This window comes from Cricetulus griseus, chromosome 6, assembly GCF_003668045.3.
Source record: "Cricetulus griseus strain 17A/GY chromosome 6, alternate assembly CriGri-PICRH-1.0, whole genome shotgun sequence".
Classification (NCBI taxonomy): domain Eukaryota; kingdom Metazoa; phylum Chordata; class Mammalia; order Rodentia; family Cricetidae; genus Cricetulus; species Cricetulus griseus.
Genome location: NC_048599.1, coordinates 30,234,217 through 30,253,339, shown reverse-complemented (window position 1 = coordinate 30,253,339; position 19,123 = coordinate 30,234,217). Strand labels below are relative to the sequence as shown.

Genomic DNA, 19,123 nt, shown 5'->3' with positions numbered 1-19,123 from the left:
CCCCCGCTCACAGATAAACACAACTGGAGTAATCAACATGCTCCATAAGGCCACACCTGTGGCACCATGGTTTGTTTGATACTTTTTCTGATCACAGGACAAGTTTTCCCACAGTTGGGATAGGCCAAAAGGGCAGACATTTTTTTTTAATTGAACATATTTTTTTTAATTAAAAAGTTTTTGAGAATTTCATACAAGAGTTTTTGTTTACATCATTCCTACCTTCCCTCCTTCCCACAAACTCCTTGCACGTCTCTCTACTTCCTCTAGAGTCACACACACACACACACACACACACACACACACACACACACACAGCTAGGTACATGACAGACAGGAGCCTGGGACTCAACTTAGTCCTGTGCCCTCCCTGTGAGACAGGTTCCTCACATCTTGAGCTCCTCAGTGGGATAGAATCCTCAGTATGCACAACACCCACCTGCTTATCAACACACTGAAAAAGGTGTCTTTACCTGGCACCCCCAGCACCTGCTGTTGACAGACCACAGGGCCTTCACCTGCCCGAGGGTGGACAGCCTAGAGCTATGCCAATGCTTTCTTCTGATGACCTTGGGGTACTTGAGTTGAGCAACACAGTTGCCCTGTCTCTGTGTCTCAGCCTCTATAAAGAGGTAATATTGGACTTAGGAGACTCCTAGCCACATGCTATCTTCCTCTGAAGAGGCAAGATACTTTCCTGTTGCTGAAACCACAAGAGTGTGGTCATAGCACTGCAATGAGAACACACTCACTGGTGTATTTACCACTCTGACAGGTCACATGTGCCCTCTCATGTATCTCTAACATGTCAAATGTTCTGCTCTGTCTTGGCATAGCTGACGTTTAAAAAGTTTTATTTTGAAAGAATCTCAAACCGTTAACAGAGTCATAGTGTAGAGCTTTGCTCTCCAAAACATCAGAGAAAGAACTGACGATGTAACTTTCCTCATCACTCCCAAACTTACTACTAATTCCTGAAAACAGGTGTGATACTCTCCATAACCCCATACAACCACTGCATTCAGGGGAAGACACTAGAAGAACTCTCTTGCTATCCTCAGAAGTTGTCAGGAATCCAGGAGCAGTACAAAGCCTTAGCTCAGCTAATTGTGGAGTCCTAATAGTTTTTTGGGAATGGGCACCTGGAAGGGAACTCACTCTAAGTGCTCTTTCTAAAGGACAGTGTCACTAGCCACACTGATCGTCTCGGATCAGAAATGACTCCTTTATCATTTCCTTAATCTTTGTGACCTTAATACCATTGAAGACTATTCGAATGTTTTAGAATTCCCCTGAATTTGTGTTTTTCTGATTTGTATATGGGGATGGCATCCATGTATAAGAACTATGCTGTGACAGAGGCCAGTCCAGGCTCTCTGTTCTGCACACACTGGTCTCAGTGAGCATGTACTTCCACACATGCTGGAGGCTAGGCCCAGGCTCTGCTTTCCAGTGGGGCTTCAAGGACTTTTTACTCCACTCTGAGTCTTATGCAAGCCCAATAAAGGAAATCTCCTTTGTTTGATAAGTACATAATGTTTATTTTTTAAACTAAAGAAAAATTTAAATTTAATTAATTAATTTACTTTATATCCCCTACCTCTCCTCTGCCCCCTCCAATCTACTTCTCTGTTTCTGTTCAGAAAGGGGCAAGCCTCCCATGGGTATTAACAAAGCATGACATATCAAGGTGCAGTAAGCCTAAGCACTTCCCCTTGTATTTAGTCTGGGCAAGGCAAACCAGTATGAGTAATAGGTTCCAAGAGCCTATGTTAGGATTGCCACATGTAGACCAATCTACACAACTGTCACACATATGGAGAGGGTTTAGGTTGCCCTCCCATGCAGGCTTCCTGATTGTTGCTTCAGACTGTTAGTTCCTGTGATCCATGTTAGTTGATTCTGTGGGTTTTCTTGTGATGTCTTTGACCCCTCTGGCTCTTATAATCCTACCTTTCTCTCTCTTCAGCAGTATTCCCTAAGTTCGATCTAATATTTGTCTATGGGTCTCTGCGTCTGTTTCAATCAGTTACTAGATGAAGGCTTTCTGGTGACAATTGGAGATGGTCAGTTCAGGTACGTACATATTCACTCGTATTCACTATTGCTAGAAGTCTTAGCTGGGGTCATCCTTGTAAATTCCTGGGAGTTTCCCTTGCATCAGGTTTCTATCTGACCCTGAAAGCCCCTACTTCCAGCGATCTCTTTCTGTTCTCTCTCCCTTCACCCAGCTTCCAATTTAACCCTCAAGTGTCCATCTGCATCCACCCCAGTACATCCAGGGAGATCTCTTCTATTTCTCCTTTTCAGGGAGATCTATGCATTCTCCTTTGGGCCCTCCTTGTTACCTAGGATCTCTGGTTTGTGGATTATAGCATGGTTATCCTCTACTTTATAGTTAATAACCATTTATGAGTGAGTGCATACTGTGTTTGTCTCTCTGGGTCTGATACCATTGTTTTTAACAGCTGAGTGTTTCCCTTGCTCCACATTCTCTCCAGATTAAGCTGTCATTTGTATTTTTAGTCTTAGCCATTCTGACAGGTATAAGATGGAATCTCACAGTTGTTTTGATTTGCGTTTCCTTGATGGCTAAGAATTTTGAACATTTCTTTAAGTGCCATTTGAGATTCTTCTGTTGAGAATTATCTGTTCAGATATGTCTTAGGGTTTCTACTGCTGTGAAGAGACACCGTGACCATAGAAACTCTTATAAAGAAAAGACTTAATTGGGAGTAACTCGCTTACAGTTTCAGAAGTCAGTTCATTATCATCACAACAGGGAGCATGGGGGCATGCAGGCAAATGTGGTGCTGGAGTAGTAGCTGAGAGTCCTACATCTTGCAGGCAACAGGAAGTTGACTGAGGCACTGTGTTTGAGCATAGGAAGCCTCAATACCTACCCCCACAGTGACACACTTCCTCCAACCAGGGCATGCCCACTCCTGCAAAGCTACATTTCATAATAGTGCCACTCCTTATGAGATTATGGGTGTCAATTATATTCAAACTATCATAAGGTCTGTACTACATTTTAAATTGGATTATTTGGTTATTTTGATGTCTAGTTTCTTGAGTTCTTTATATATTTTGAAAATCAGCCCTTTGTGAGATGTGAGAAGGGTGAAGAAAGATCTTTCCCCATTCTGTAGGTTGCCATTTTGTCCTATTGACAGTGTCCTTTGCCTTACATAAACTTTTCAGTTTCTTGAGGTCCCATTTATTGTTAATCTCAGTGTCTGTGCTACTGGTGTTCTATTCAGGAAGGTGTCTCCTGTGTCACTGCATTCAAGGCTATTTCCCACTTTCTCCTTCTATCAGGTTCAGTGTAACTGGAATTATGTTGAGATGTTTGATTCACTTGGATTTGAGTTTAGTGCAGGGTAATAAATATGGATTTATTTGTATTCTTCTATATATTATGCCAGTACCATTTATTGAAGATGTTTTCTTTTCTCCATTGTATAATTTTGGCTTCTTCATAAAAAAACCAAGTGTCCATAGGTGTGTGGATTTTTCTCTGGGTCTTTGATTCAATTCCATTGATCAATGTACCTATGTTTTATGGCAATACAATGCTGTTTTTATTATTGCAGCTCTGTTAGGGAGTTTGAGATCAGGTCTGGTGATACCTCTGTCAGTTCTTTTATTGTACATGATAGTTTTAGCAATTCTGTGTTTTTTCTTTTTCCATGTGAAGTTGACTATTGTTCTTTGTAGGTCTGTAAAGAATTGTGTTGGAATTTTGATAAGGATTGCATTAAATCTGTAGATTGTTTTTGGTAAGATAGTCATTTTTACTGTTAATTATACTGACCAACGAGCATGGGAGATCTTTCCATCTTCTAATATCTTCTCCAATTTCTTTCTTCAAAGACTTGAAGTTTTTGTCATACAGGTCTTTCACTTGCTTGGTTAGAGATACCCAAGATATTTTATATTTTTGTGGCCATTGTGAAGAGTGTTATTTCCCTGGTTTCTTTCTCAACATGTTGCTATCTTAGTCCTTCTAGACTTCTTAAATAGAAACACTCAGACACTTTGAGACCCAGGGACTAGAAATGTCCCTAAATAGGACAAGAACATCCAAAGATTTTTGTCCATAAGCAAAGTGGTGATAGATAGGCAGGTAAGGAAAGGAGAGCACCCTCCAGTCTCAAAATTCATCCTCAGACATTTGAATCCAAGAGCAGCCTATGCCTATGCTTTTCTAACAACTGCTTGCCCTTTCAGCAAAGTTCTCCAACACACACAAAAGTATTTTACCAAATGTCAGGAAGAAAATTCTTGCTCTCTACCATTGGTGAATGACTGCACTGAATTTTGATCCTGAGTTTGATGAGGACATACTAATCACTTATAGATAAATGACTGTGAAGGCCTTGGTCCCGAGTCTGAGGAAATTCAGAAAGTTGTCTCTTGTGCCAAAGCACGAAAGGATATTCTTCACTTTCTCTTTCATCAGGTTTAGTGTAGCTGGATTTTTTTGAGGTCTTTAATCCTCTTAGACATGAGTGGATCATTCATCTATTTATGGATGAGTGACTGGGGGGCTTGATCTTGAGTCTGAGGATACCCTAACTACTTTTGGGTGAATGATTAGGGCACTTGATCCTGAGTCTGATAAGGATACACTAACTACTTATGGATGCATGACTGGATTTCAGGGAGGCATTTTCCTTTCCTATATATACATGATATTCAAATTATTCCAAAAGTACAAAATATTCTAGTATTAGGTAATAACTATACTATGTTCTGCTGTGTCTTAGTGAATTCAGGAGTGACTGGTCTCAAATGTGGAACAAGAATTAGATACCAGGTCAGAGATTCTCTGAAACCATTGAACAGAGACTTACTATATACTGGTTTAACACTATGCTTACAAAATATGATCTTCTTTTTTATTTGTAAAATTTTATGTTTATTCTTAACTAAAAGTTTTAAGTGAAGCAGAAAAGAAAGAAATTAGAGGAAACTTTTAAAGCCTGAAAATAATATCTACAAAAAACAACAGTTCACATTATTAACAGTTATACATCGAAATAATCCTTTTTAAAAATAAAGAAGTAAATACAGATGCTTGCAATCATGCTCATATCTAATCTTGTATTGATAAAGCAAGAAAAGCAACAATAAAGGTTAAAAAACAGGGCATTGGTGGCGCACACCTTTAATCCCAGCACTCAGGAGGCAGAGGCAGGCAGATCTCTGTGAGTTCAAGGCCAGCCTGGTCTCCAGAGCAAGTGCCAGGATAGGCTCCAAAACTACACAGAGAAACCCTGTCTTGAAAAACCAAAAAAAAAAAAAAAAAAGGTTAAAAACAGAAACAAAATTGTCACTTTAAATCAGACAAATTTTCTTTGTAGCAAACATAACCATCTTCCCCACAACTAAGTAACTTAAAACAATAACAATTTTATTTGTTTGGCTCATTGTATTAACAATTAGGGCTGGACTCAAAGGTGCAGTTCATTTGCTCAGGATTCCTGGGGTCCAAAATGTGCTCTTCTAAAGCACAGGAAATATTGGTCATCTTCTCAACAATAATAACAAAAATAAATCTCAATATATTTCAAAGAAAGGAAAGATAGAATAGATGTCATCAAACTATGGTTGACTTGAGTTAGAAGTTGGTAAGCAAAAAGATGATTTGAAATCAGCTGTGATTAGAATGAAGTGGTTCAGTAATTAGAGTCCAGAGGCCGTAAAAAATGTCAGAGATGAGAGAAAGTTAGAAGCAAGGGGAACTGATAATGAGCACAGAAAACCCAGAGAATGGAGCCAGATTAGACTGATCAAAGAGGAAGGTGGCATCTCGTGGACATCCCTAAACTATTGGCTTTGAGCTTGGAAGGAGGTGTGAGTTGCAGGCAAGGGCAACAACTGCTTCCATTCCCCAGGATTGAGTTCACCAGATTTCTCAAGAGGTCTTCTGACCCTGGGAATCCTTTCCAGCCTTGCATAAGGACAAATGTGGCTGGCACAGTGCCTCTAGACTGTGGCACAAGTGGGATCTGCCCTGGCAAGGCTTAGTGACGGCCCAGAGATGGGCATAAAGAAGATATGTCTGTGGATGCTTGTCACTTCAGGGTTTGTGTCACCACAGGGTAGGGAAAGTCTCCTTCTGCTCTGCCTTTTGTTTGGAGTGGTGAGAAGGCACAATGCAGAGGAGTGGAGATAAGAGCTTAGACAGAAGCACAAAAGGAGGCATTCAGGAGCACAGGGCTCTGATGGGCAGAACGACGTGGGATCCTGAGTTGAGAAAGGCGTTACCAACTGTTGCTGTTCCCTCCCTTTACCCTTGTGTCCCAGTCCCTAGGCTGATGAAAAGGACAGCCATGCTGTGGAAGGTGTCACTGCTTGTAGCGATGGTTGTGATGGGTACTCATATATGGACCATTGACAAAGAATTTGTAGACATTACTAAGGATCTAGATTATTTTGTCGCATCAGTGGAGTTTGCTGTGACTCAGTTCAATGACAACAACCCAGAAGAGAACACATACAGGTTGCTTGAAGTTGGGAGAGCCCAGAAAAAGGTGAGTCCATGTGTAGAACATTTGTCCCTTAATGAACAGACCTGGGGTGGGGGAGCATCAGCAGGGACTGGTGAAGAGAGGATTGGGCCTGCAGCATACTCTGCAGCCACTGGTCTGGAGACCCTCCCTTACCAAGGACCCATTTTCTTAACCCTTAAGTGTCTTGAGCTATTGTTATCCCTGGGCCCTGGACCTCAGGAGCCCTTGGTATCAAACACTTTGTCACCTCTAGTTGCTGCACAGCCGTGGGGATGCAGGCTTAGCACATCATATGGGCCTGAACATGGTGGTATGGTTCAGATGTGATGAACAAGTGTATTCTTGGTATATCTCAAGCATCCATATAGGTAAAGACTGCTATTGCGTTTTGTTGAGGCTTGTTGTGTATTTGGTGTGTGTTGGGCAAGGGTGGGTGTTACCTTTACCTGCATGGACTCCCGAGTGCCCCATTTAGTCAGCTTTTTGGGCAATTTCCTTTTCAATCCACTGAGATGAATGTTCTTCTCTGGGAGGATGCCCTGCTTGGTGCTTTCTGAGTTTTCATGCATCTCTATTTAAAGGTATGACAGTTGCTCTCAACAACTTCTCACATCATCTTGAGAGGATTTCAAAACTGGGTGGTGCCTATGTATTCACTTCAGTCTGTCTCTAAAAGGAACACTTGCATGCTGTCAGCAGTCATATGAAAGACAATACATCCCCAAGCTCCTTATCCCTCAGCAAGGTAGAGTTGTACCTGCTTCCTCGTCTAGTTAAACTAGTTGCTTAGCCACTTAATCTGGCCCATTTCTTAATCTGATTTAATTGGATTTCTTAATCTGGTCTATGCTGCTCAGGTGAATGTTTGAGAGTTGTCGCATTGCCATGTATGGCTGTAGTGTATGCAGGTTGATTGTGTAGGATTTGATTGTGATCCTGTGAATGTGTTATGCCCTACACATCCATGCCCCTTCAGAGTGCCAGAGTTTAGCAGGAGGTACTGGAAAAAAACTGGCATATGTCTTGTGACTCTTATGGGCACATTTCTGTTGATATACAATGATGGCATGTGTCATATAGATGCCTATTTATAAACATACGCATATTCCAGGCATTTGCTCATTTTCTACTTGAATTTCTTCTTGTTTTTGTATTTATGTTATGAAAAATAACATCTATTTGCATAATTTATTTTCTACAGACATGGACAATGATTTTTTTAATGGATTTGGAGATGGGCCGCACAATTTGTAAGAAACATGATGAAAACTTGAGTAATTGCCCATTGCTACAAGGCTCAGGAGAAAAAAAGGTTAGATAATAAAACCATCCCAATTACAACTGACCTTTTGGGAAAGAAGAGATAATGAATGATACAAAGCCTGAGACGGGGTTTAGGAAGGGTGTGGGGCAATCCAGGCAGAATGAGGCACATTTCAGGGCTCCCTCAATGGAAACAGAAGGGGTCATCTTCTCCCCGTATTAATTAATTAATTAATTTATTTTTATCTTAAAGATTTTGTATTCTTTGAGAATTTTGTGCATGTATTTGGATCATATTCTCTCCCCAGTTGTCCCCTAGCTCTTCCCACCCTTACTCCCCAACTTCATATCCTACTTTTATTAACCTGTTTCGTCCAGTTTGTGTGGCCAATGTATTCCTGAGTGTGGGGTCATCCACTGGAGCGTGGTTGATCTACCAGAAACCACACAGAAGGGGCCATCTTAAGCAGACAGAGTCTGGCTCTCATGCCAGTGGCAATCCTCTGATGAAGATGCCCACATGGCTTCCATCTATGACAGAACCATCCTTGTGGTCTTGGACCTGTGCCTTCAGAGACCATCAGGATTTGAGAAGATTAAATTCCTCCTGTGGTCATCATCCCTCCTTTGCCCATCCCTTGGGGTTTGGAACTATTTAATTTATCTGCTTACTCTGACTTCCAGATAGATTCTGGGTGATTCTGGATGACACCATTTTGTCCTGTGTGTCATGTAATCCAGTATGTTAGTGTTTGGTTTCCAACTAATGGCCTTGGAGCAGAGTCATTTGGAATGGTTTGTGCTGCTGTTCAGCTGGGAAGCACCTGATGGAATCTTATGTCAACTGTTGGTTCCTTCAGGATCCTTGGGATGGAGAAATTCATCCACCATCATATGTTGTAGGGTGGAAGGAGAGTGGTGAGCTGTGAGGACAGGATGTCTCAGGGTGAAAACTCCAGGCAGCTTCTTTTTCAGGACCCCCTTGTCTTAGGTGGGGGAATTTTGTGACTTGTGTCCATTGTCCTAGTGGAGATTTGAGCTTATGGCCCCTACTCCTGTAAAATGGCTGTTTTAGCTTTATTTTTTGAAAGGAATGTTTTTTTTTTTAAATTGTATCTTGAGATCCTACTATGTGCTGCATTATCTCTATGTATTATAATGTTCTAACTTATTTATTATGATTATTTTTTTCAGGTGAACTGTGTTTTCCAAGTAGATGCTCGACCTTGGTTTTCCCACTTCTCCATCCTGAATAGTACCTGTGTGCCAACATAAGTGGGACAGGGGCTCTGGCTACACATAGTAGTCTCCTGTCCTTGAGAGTGTGACTATCTGTAGTCCAAGGTCTGTGTAGTGCTAATGCAATTAAAAGAGTCTCACAGCATCTTCTGAATCCCTGAGCAATGCTTAGGGTCTTCTGTATTGTCTACTTGCCATGGAAGCAATTGTCTTGTGTGTGTGTGTGTGTGTGTGTGTGTGTGTGTGTGTGTGTGTGTGTGTGTGTGTGTGTAAAAACCTGGCTGTCCTGCAACTAGCTCTGTTGACAAAACTGGCCTCAAAGTCACAGAGATTTATCTGTCTCTGTCTCCTGAGTCCTGGGATTAAAGGTATGTGCCACCACCACCTGGTTGCAACTGTTTTCTTTATTTCCCTTCCTCAAGTATGTATGTCTGAGTAAATTAGAGTCCTCAGTTCATGTGAAGAAGCTCATGCATGGGCCCTACTGGTTGATTTGTGTTCTCATTCATTTATTTGCGTATTCATTCATTCTTTAATTTCTCCATGTTCCTCACCTATGCATTCATAAGGAATGCAGAAGCCAGGCACAGTGGTGCCCATCTATATAGTTCAGCACTACACAGGAGGTTGACAGGGAGGGTCTTGGAAGCTCACAACCTGGATACAAGCTTAGGCACTTCAGCGATGTTACAACTAACAGGGAGCATTCATCTGTCTCCCCACTGCTTCTGAGTCAGGAACCAGGCTCATACTTGTGTCCATTCTGCAGTGGGACCAGACCCAGGCTCACAGATATTGGGAAGGAGTAAATGACAGGAGAGGAGGCCTTTCCCTCTGAATACCACAGACTGTCTGACAGGACTACAAATAAACACATGATTCTAATTCAAGATCCAGGGACCATTCTGAGTAAATGACAGATCCACAGGATAAAAAATCACCAAAGACATACAAAATGTGAGAATTTATTAAACAAACTTTGTCTTGTGTTACACAGGACATTATCCAAGTTCCGAACACATACTCTTTTGAACCTGTGGATAATTAATCAAAACTGAGCATATCCCAGTCTATAATCTACATCTTCATGAACCTCAGAGAACGGTGTCACATAGATTGTGTTGTCTGATGGTAGTGAACTTTAGCTAGAAATTAAGAAGGAAAATACTTGAAAATTGCACTATCTATCTCTAAGTGATACACAGGCTAGTATACTGAACCCAAGTAGGATAAGATGTTTTTAAAATTACATAATTGAAACATTATTACTTTTTAAAAGATTGTATTTTTAACTTAATTATGTATATTTGTGTCTGTGTTTATGTCTGTGTGTGTCCATGTGTGTGCCTGTAAGTGGGTACATGTATATGAGTTCAAGTGCCTGACACAGGTGCTGGGAACCCAAACTCCAGTCCTCTGGAACATCAGTAAGTACTCTCAATCCCCATTCTTATTTCTTAAAAAAAAATCAAACTTTGCATATATAGTGTGTGTGTGTGTGTGCGTGTGTGTGTGCGTGCGTGCGTGTGTGTGTGTGTGTGTGTGTGTGTGTGTGTGTGTGTGTGTGTGTGTGTCAGCACTGGTGTGTGGGTTTTATGACATATGAGTAGAGGTCCAAGGACAGCCTTAGGTGTTGGTTCTCACTTAGGACCTTTTTTGAGATGGGCTATCTTTTGTTGTTCACTGGTAGGTGTGTCAGGTTAAGTGGCTGGTGAGCTGCAGGGACTGTCTTGTTTCTGCTTCCCATCTTGCCTTAGAAGCACTGGGGTTGGTGATATAAATGACCATATCTGGATTCATATGGCCTCTGAGGATTTTAATTCTTTTTTTTTTGCTTTTTTTTATTTGAATTACAAACAAGATTGAATTACATGACAATCCCAGTTCCCTTCTCCCTCCCTTCCTCCCCTACCATCCCCCCCCAACTAAAACCTTACCTATCACATATCCTTCCTTCTAATCTACACCTGACTCAACCTTTTTGCTCCCTCATGACCTCTGCATCCTTCCTTTTCTTCCCTTCTCATTCTCGTAGCTCCCTCCCCCCTCTTCCCATACTCTCAATTTGCTCAGGGGATGGTGACCCTTTCCCCTTCTCCAGGGGACAAAGTTTGTCTCTTTTAGGGTCCTCCTTGTTTACTAATTTCTCTGGCAGTGTGGATTGTAGGCTGGCAATCCCTTACTCTACATCTAAAATCCGCATATGAGTGAGTACATATCATGTTTGTCTTTTTGTGATTGCGTTACCTCACTCAGAATGGTTTCTTCGAGTTCCATCCATTTCCCTGAAAATTTCAAGATTCCATTGCTGAGTAGTACTCCATTGTGTAAATGTACCACATTTTCTCCATCCATTCTTTGGTTGAGGGGCATCTAGGCTGCTTCCAGTTTCTGGCTATTACAGATAGGTGCTGCTATGAACATCATTGAACAGATGTCCTTTTAGTATGAATGTGCTTCTCTTGAGTATATGCCTAGGAGTGGAATTGCTGGATCTTGTGGTAGACTGATTCCCATTTTCTTGAGGAGTCGCCATACTGACTTCCAAAGTGGCTGTACAAGTTGGCACTCCCACCAGCAGTGGAGGAGGGTTCCTCTTTCTTCACATCTTCTCCAGCATACTGTCATTAGTGTTTTTGATTTTAGCCATTCTGACAGGAGTAAGATGGTATCTCAGAGTTGTTTTGATTTGCATTTCCCTGATGGCTAAGGATGTTGAACACTTTCTTATGTGTCTTTCAGCCATTTTAGATACCTCTACTGAGAATTGTCTATTTAGTTCTATACCCCACTTTTTAATTGGATTGTTTGGTGTTTTGGAGACAAGCTTCTTGAGTTCTTTGTATATTTTGGAGATCAGCCCTCTGTCAGATGTGGGGTTGGTGAATATCTTTTCCCAGTCTGTGGGCTGTTGTTTTGTCTTGCTGACTGTGTCCTTTGCCTTACAGAAGCTTCTCAGTTACATGAGGTCCCATTTATTAATTGTTGATCTCAGTGTCTGTGCTATTGGTGTTATGTTCAGGAAGTGATCTCCTGTACCAATTAATTCAAGGGTATTTCCCACTTTATCTTCTAATAGGTTCAGTGTGGCTGGGTTTATGTTGAGGTCTTTGAGCCATTTGGATTTAAGTTTTGTGCAGGGCGAAAGGCTTGGGTCTATCTGTAGTCTTCTACATGTTTGCATCCAGTTATGCCAGCACCATTTGTTGAAGATGTTCTCTTTGTTTCAGTGTATAAATTTGTATTGTTTGTAAAAAATCAGGTGTTCGTAGGTGTGTGGGTTAATATCAGGGTTTTCAACTCTATTCCATTGGTCTACCTGTCTATTTTTGTGCCAATACCAAGCTGTTTTCAGGACTATAGCTCTGTAATAGAGCTTGAAGTCAGGGATGGTGACTTCAGAAGGATGTCTCCAGAAGTTCCTCTGTTGTACAGGGTTGTTTTGGCTATCCTGGGTCTTTTGTTTCTCCATATAAAGTTGAGAATTGTTCTTTCAAGGTCAGTGAAGAATTGTGTTGGGATTTTGATGGGGATTGCATTGAATCTATAGATTGCTTTTGGCAAGATTGCCATTTTTACTATGTTGATCCTACCTATCCAAGAGCATGGGAGATCTTTCCATTTTCTGGTATCTTCTTTAATTTCTTTCTTTAGAGACTCAAAATTCTTATGGTACAGGTCTTTCACTTTTTTGGTTAGTGTTACCCCAAGGTATTTTATGTTGTTTGTGGCAATTGTAAAGGGTGATGTTTCTCTGATTTCTTTCTCCACCAATGTGTCATCCATATATAGTAGGGCTACAGATTTTTTTTTTGAGTTAATCTTGTATCCTGCCACTTTGCTGAAGGTGTTTATCAGCTGTAGGAGTTCCCTGGTAGAGTTTTTCTGGTCACTTATGTAGACTATCATATCATCTGCAAATAGTGAGTATTTGACTTCTTCCTTTCAGATTTGTATTCACTTGATCTCCTTTTGTTGTCTTATTGCTCTAGCTAGAACTTCAAGGACGATATTGAAGAGGTATGGAAAGAGTGGACAGCCTTGTCTTGTTCCTGATTTTAGAGGAATTGCATTGAGTTTCTCTCCATTTAATTTGATGTTGGCTATCGGCTTGCTGTATATTGCTTTTATTATGTTGAGGTATGTTCCTGTTATCCCTGATTTCTCCAAGACCTTTATCATGAAGGGGTGTTGGATTTTGTCAAAGGTTTTTTCTGCCTCTAGTGAGATAATCATGTGGTTTTTTTTTCTCAGTCTGTTTATATGGTGGATTACATTGATGGATTTTTGTATGTTGAACCATCATTGCATCCCTGGGATGAAGCCTACTTGATCATGATGGATGATTTCTCTGATGTGTTCTTGGATTAGATTTGCCAGTATTTTATTGAGAATTTTTGCATCAATGTTCATGAGGGATATTAGTCTGTAGTTCTCTTTCTTAGTTGTGCCTTTGTGTGTTTTGGGTATCAAGGTTATTGAAGCCTCAAAAAGGAGTTTGGTAATGACCCTTCTGATCTATTGTGTGGAATACTTTGAGAAGAATTGGTATTAGTTGTACTTTGAATTTCTGGTAGAATTCTGCACTGAAGCCATCTGGCCTTGGGCTTATTTTTGGTTGGGAGATTTCTGATGACTGCTTCAATTTCATTAGGGGTTATAGGTCTATTTAAGTTGCTTATCTGTTCTTGATTTAATTTTGGTAAGTGAAATCTGTCCAGAAAATTGTCCATTTCATTTAGATTTTCTAATTTTGAGGAATATAAATTTTCAAAGTATGACCTGATGATTCTCTGGATTTCCTCTCTGTTGTATGTCCCCCTTTTCATTCCTGATTTTATTAATTTGCTTGTTCACTCTTTGTTATTTGGTAAGTCTGGATAATGGTTTGTCTATCTTGTTGATTTTCTCGAAGAACCAACTCTTTGTTATATTGATTCTTTGTATTGTTCTCATAGTTTCCATTTTATTGCTTTCAGCCCTCAATTTGATTATTTCCTGGCATCTGCTCCTCTGGGATGTATTGGCTTCTTTGTTTTCTAAAGCTTTCAGTTGTTCTATTAATTCTCTAATGTGATTATTCTCCTGTTTCTTCATGTGGGCATTTAGTGCTATGAACTTTCCTTTTAGCACTGCTTTCAAACTATCCCATAGGTTTGGATATGTTGTGTCCACATTCTCATTGAATTCTAGGAAATCTTTAATTTCTTTTTTATTTCTTCCGGGACCCATGAATTGTGCAATTGGGTGTTACTTAATTTCCATGAGTTTGTAGATTTTCTGTAGTTCGTGTTGTTGTTGAATTCTAATTTTAAAGCGTGGTAGTCTGATAAGACATAGGGGGTTATTTCAATTTTTTTGTACCTGTTGAGATTTGCTATGTTGCCAAGTATGTGGTCGATTTTAGAGAAGGTTCCATGTGGCGCTGAGAAGAAGGTAAAGTGTATTTGGATGGAATGTTCTATAGATATCTGTTAAGTCCAATTGCGCCATAACTTCTATTAGTTCTTTTGCTTCTTTGTTAAGTTTCTGTCTGGTGTTCCTGTCCAGTGGTGAGAGTGGGGTGTTGAAGTCTTCCACTGTAAGTGTGTGAGGTTTTATGTGTGATTTGAGTTTTAGTAATGTTTCTTCTACAAACGTGGATGCCTTTGTATTTGGGGCATGAAAGCTCTGAATCGAGACTTCATCCTGATGGATTTCTCCTGTGATGAGTAGGAAATGACCTTCTTCATCTCTTTTGATTAATTTTAGTTTAAAGTCCAATTTGTTGGATATTAGGATTGCTATCCCTGCTTGTTTCTTGGGACCATTTGATTGGGAAATCTTTCCCCAACCTTTAATTCTTAGGTACTGTCTGTCTTTGAGGCGGAGGTGTGTTTCTTGTATGCAGCAGAAGGAAGGATTCTGTCTTCTTATCCATTCTGCTAATCTGTGTCTTTTTATAGGGGAGTTAAGACCATTAATGTTGATGGATATTAATGACCATTGATTTTTCATTCTTGTTTGTTTTTGATTTGGTGATGGTGGTGAGATTATGTGTGGGATTCTATCCCTTTTTCCTTTTGGCTGTTGGTAAAGTGGGGTTATCTATTGCCTATATTTTTCTGGCAGTTAACTTCCTTGGGATGCAGTTTTTCTTCCAGAACTTTCTGTAAGGCTGGATTGGTGGATATGTATTGTTTGAATCTGGTTTTGTCATGGAATATCTTGTTTTCTCCATCTATAGTGATTGAAAGCTTTGCTGGATATAGTAATCTGGGCTGGCATCCATGGTCTCTTAGTGTAGGTAGAATATCTATCCAGGATCTTCTGGCTTTCAGATGTTCCATGGAAAATTCAGGTGTGATTCTGGTAGGTTTGCCTTTATAGGTTACTTGACCTTTTTCCTTTGCTGCTCTTAATATTTTCTCTTTGTTCTGTGTGTTTGGTGTTTTGATTATTATGTGGCGAGGAGACCTATTTTTTTGGTTCAGTCTATTTGGTGTTCTTTAGGCTTCTTGTATTTTCATTGGCTTGTTTTTCTTTAGGGTGGAACAGTTTTCTTCTATGATTTTGTTGAATATGTTTTCTGTGCCTTTGAGCTGGATTTCTTCACCTTCTTCTAGATTATTCTTAGGTTTGGTCTTTTCACGGTATCCCATATTTCCTGGATATTTTGTGTTAGGGATTTGTTGGACTTAAGATTTTCTTTGGTTGATGAATCTATTTCCGCTAGTGTGTCTTCAACTCCTGAGATTCTCTCTTCCATCTCTTGTGTTCTGTTGGTTATGCTTACATCTGTAGTTCCTGATTGCTTACCCAGCTTTTCTATTTCCAACATTCCCTCGGATTGTGCTTTCTTTATTGTCTCTATTTCAGTTTTTAGGTCTTGAACTGTTTCCTTGAGAGATTTGTTGATAACTTGTATTTTTTGGTTTATTTTTTCTTCCATTTCTTTAAGGGATTTTCTCATGTCTCTTTGAGGTCCTCTATCATTTTTCTGAAGATGTTTTTAAGGTCATTTTCTTCTTGTTCATCTGCGTTGTGATGTTCAGGTCTTGCTGGTGTATGTATGGATCCTAGTCTCTAGAAGTGTCATATTGAGTTTTCTGTTGTTGAATGTGCTTTTACCTTGTCCTCTTCTCATCCTTTCTTCTGGTGGGTGTAGTAGGTGTTTCTTGCTCTCCTGGTGGGTGTGGGACCAAGGTTCTCTTCTGGTAGATGTAAACAGATCCAATACTCTGATGTCTGTGCTCTTCTCGTGGATGGAGGTGTCACTGTTACCGGGGTGTCGGCAGTGTTCGGGTGTGTTGGGTCCCTCTGGGCCAGTGGATGTAGATAAAACTGCCACCGGTTGCTCAGTGGGTCTGATTCCTTCAAGGAATTCGGTCCGGCATGCAGATCGCTCGTGTCAGATGACTCTGAGCAGTGAAGACGAATGGGAACCGGAAACCGGAAACAGCCCCTGGCCTACCTGGGCTGGCGGAAGGAGGCAGAGCTTGCTTCCACTGGGCCTAAGTGTGTGGGATCCCACCATGGAATTCAGTCAGGCACGCAGATCGCTCGTGTCAGATCGGATTTGAATTCTTATGTTGGTGTAGCAAATGCTGTATCTATATCCCAAACCCCTCAATACATTCTTAAGTAACAAATGAGAGGATTCTGCTGCCAAAGAACTTCAAGAAATTCTTGTACACATGGGAGTGTATAAGCCAGAGAGCATACAAAACAGTAGAAGATTACATTGGATCCTATCTCATGACTACCCCTTCTCAAATTCTTGTTTGAATTTGGAAAAACTACAGGGTAGGGGTAGGGATAGGGGATTGTAACAAAAAATACCTAAATGAAAGCCAGAAAACAAAGGTCGATAGAAATGGTTAAGAAATCCAGAGGGAGATCTCCAGAGACCTACAAGGATGACATGATCTGACAAGCTAGGCAATGGTGGAGAGGATAACCTAAAAGCCCTTCCCCTAAAATGAGATTGATGACTTCTCTTTATGCCATCCTAGAGCCCTCACCCAGTGGCTGATGGAAGCAGAGACAGACATCCACAGATATACACTGAGCTGAAATCGGGAATTTAGTTGAAGAGAGGGAGGAATGAAGAGCGAAGGGGTCTGTACCAGGTTGGAGAAACCCTCAGGAACAGTTGGCCTGAACAAGGGAGAGCAAATCGATCCCAGATGCTGTCGGGGAGGCCAGTACAAGACTGATCCAGCCCCCTGAACATGAATGTCAATAAGGAGGCCTCTGCACTCCAGGGAGCCTCTGGTTGTGGATTAGTATTTTTCCCTGGTGCAAGAAGGGACTTTGAGAGCCCATCCCACATGAAGGGTTACACTCTGGCCCTGGACACATGGGGAAGGGCCCAGGACCATCACAGGAAGATTTGGTGGACGTTGCAGAGCCCCTGTTGAGGCCTCTACCCTGCCTGGGGAGTGATGGGTGGATGGGGTAGGGGGTTTTCTGGGGGTGGGAGAGGAGGGATGGGGGTGAGGGGAGGGAGAAGGGACTTACATGTGAAACAAGCTTGTTCCCTAACTGGAACTAATAAATAAATTAAAAAAAAAAAAGAAATCCAGAGGTCAGTCCTTCAGGAGGGACAAGACAGTTGCTAACCTTTGGTAAGCTAAGTCTAGGTTTGGAGAAGGCAGTCATATCACAATCTACAATGAGAAGGGTCACCATAGAGATGACAGTAAGACATGATCAGATGGTTTCTAGGAGTGGGAATTTAAACACATAGAAGAGCTTGCGTCTATTCTGCCGGGGAAGCAAGGGGTCAAGCACTCTGAAGTACTATCTGCATTTTTAGGCACCCTTATTGCCACCACCTGTCTTGGTTGCGAGTGTGTGTGTGTGTGTGTGTGTGTGTGTGTGTGTGTGTGTGTGTGTGAACTTAACACAAGCTAGAGTCATCTGGAAAGAGGAACCTCAGTTAAGAAAATGTTTTCATTAGATGGCCTGTAAGCAAGTCTGTAGGGCATTTTCTTGATTAATGATTGGTGTGAGAGGGTCCAGCACACTGTGAGTGTTGCCATCCCTATGAGGTGGTCCTGAGTTCTATAAGAAGAAGGCTGAGCAAGCCACGAGAAGCAAGTCAGTATACGACATTCATTCATGGCCTCTGCATCAGGTCCTGCTTCCAGGTTCCTGCTTTGGTTTCCTGCCCTGACTTCTCTGGATGGATGACAGTTGACAAGTTATAAGATAAAAGATACCCTTTCCTCCTCAAATTGGTTTTTGTCATGCTGCTTTATCACAGCAGTAGAAATCTCGCTAAAACTGTATTCATCATCAGGCCATTTTGAGAGATCATTTCCCCCCACCTGGAAGTTGCAGGAAGGCATATGCAGTCATGCCTACAGTCCTGACCCTTTCCACACCAGAGCTACAGTTCCACTCCTGGCAATTGTTAATTTCTGCATCAGTTTTTGGAATCATCAAGGTTCAAGTATCCTGTTCTCCCATGGAAGGGAGGACCCATTTGAGCATGAGTCCTTTCCCATAATGGCAACTTTCATACCTTTCAGCTTACTCATCCCTTTGCCAGTTTCTCCATAAGCGAGGCACTGTGGAGAATTTTTCCTGAGAAGTCTGGCACAGGGCCAAGTGGCAAAACTGGGTGTGGATATATTAGTAAGTGCCTCTTCTAGGCCCATGGCTGCCATTTGTGTCTATCTCTACAGACCCACTGCCTCCCATTCTGATTCTACCTAGCACTGGGTTGCAAAGCACAGGCTGGGCAGGGCAGGTCTCAGGGAAGGAGGCAGGGGTGATGAGCTGGCCACCATACTGCAGAGATGGTAGAGAAGATGATCTCCCAGTCCTGACTCTGATCCCTCCCACTGGGCTCCTCTGAGGCGCCAAGGTCATAGACATCGACTTCTTAACTCCCAATACTTAACCTCATGAGAGTTTCTGTAGCTCTGCCAGTTCAGGAATTCAGAGCAGTAAAAGGAAGCCAGTTGGACTTAGAATCCCAAAGTTCCTATCAGTTCTTTCCAGGGAGTGTCCAGGCTTGGGAGGCAAGCTTGGAAATGTACAGGCAAAGGGTATGTTGCATGAATGCTCGTGAGCCTATGACTTATGTCACCAAGGTATGGAAAATGTGA

General features: G+C 41.4%; 1 protein-coding gene across 1 annotated transcript; it reads left to right on the top strand.

Moving 5' to 3' along the window:
* Nucleotides 1–6,326: 6,326 nt before the first annotated feature.
* Nucleotides 6,327–9,059, top strand: LOC100765948 (cystatin-14). The gene is made up of 3 exons (XM_027420966.1): nucleotides 6,327–6,542; nucleotides 7,723–7,833; nucleotides 8,979–9,059. Exons 1-3 carry the CDS (start codon nucleotides 6,327–6,329, stop codon nucleotides 9,057–9,059), a joined length of 408 nt encoding a protein of 135 aa, XP_027276767.1.
* The last annotated feature ends 10,064 nt before the right edge of the window (nucleotides 9,060–19,123 follow it).

Coding starts and splice junctions, on each gene's coding strand:
- LOC100765948 (XM_027420966.1), top strand. CDS start 6,327: ATGAAAAGGACAGCCATGCTGTGGAAGGTGTCACTGCTTGTAGCGATG. Junction 6,543..7,722: donor TTGGGAGAGCCCAGAAAAAG/GTGAGTCCATGT, acceptor TATTTTCTACAG/ACATGGACAATGATTTTTTT. Junction 7,834..8,978: donor AAGGCTCAGGAGAAAAAAAG/GTTAGATAATAA, acceptor TATTTTTTTCAG/GTGAACTGTGTTTTCCAAGT.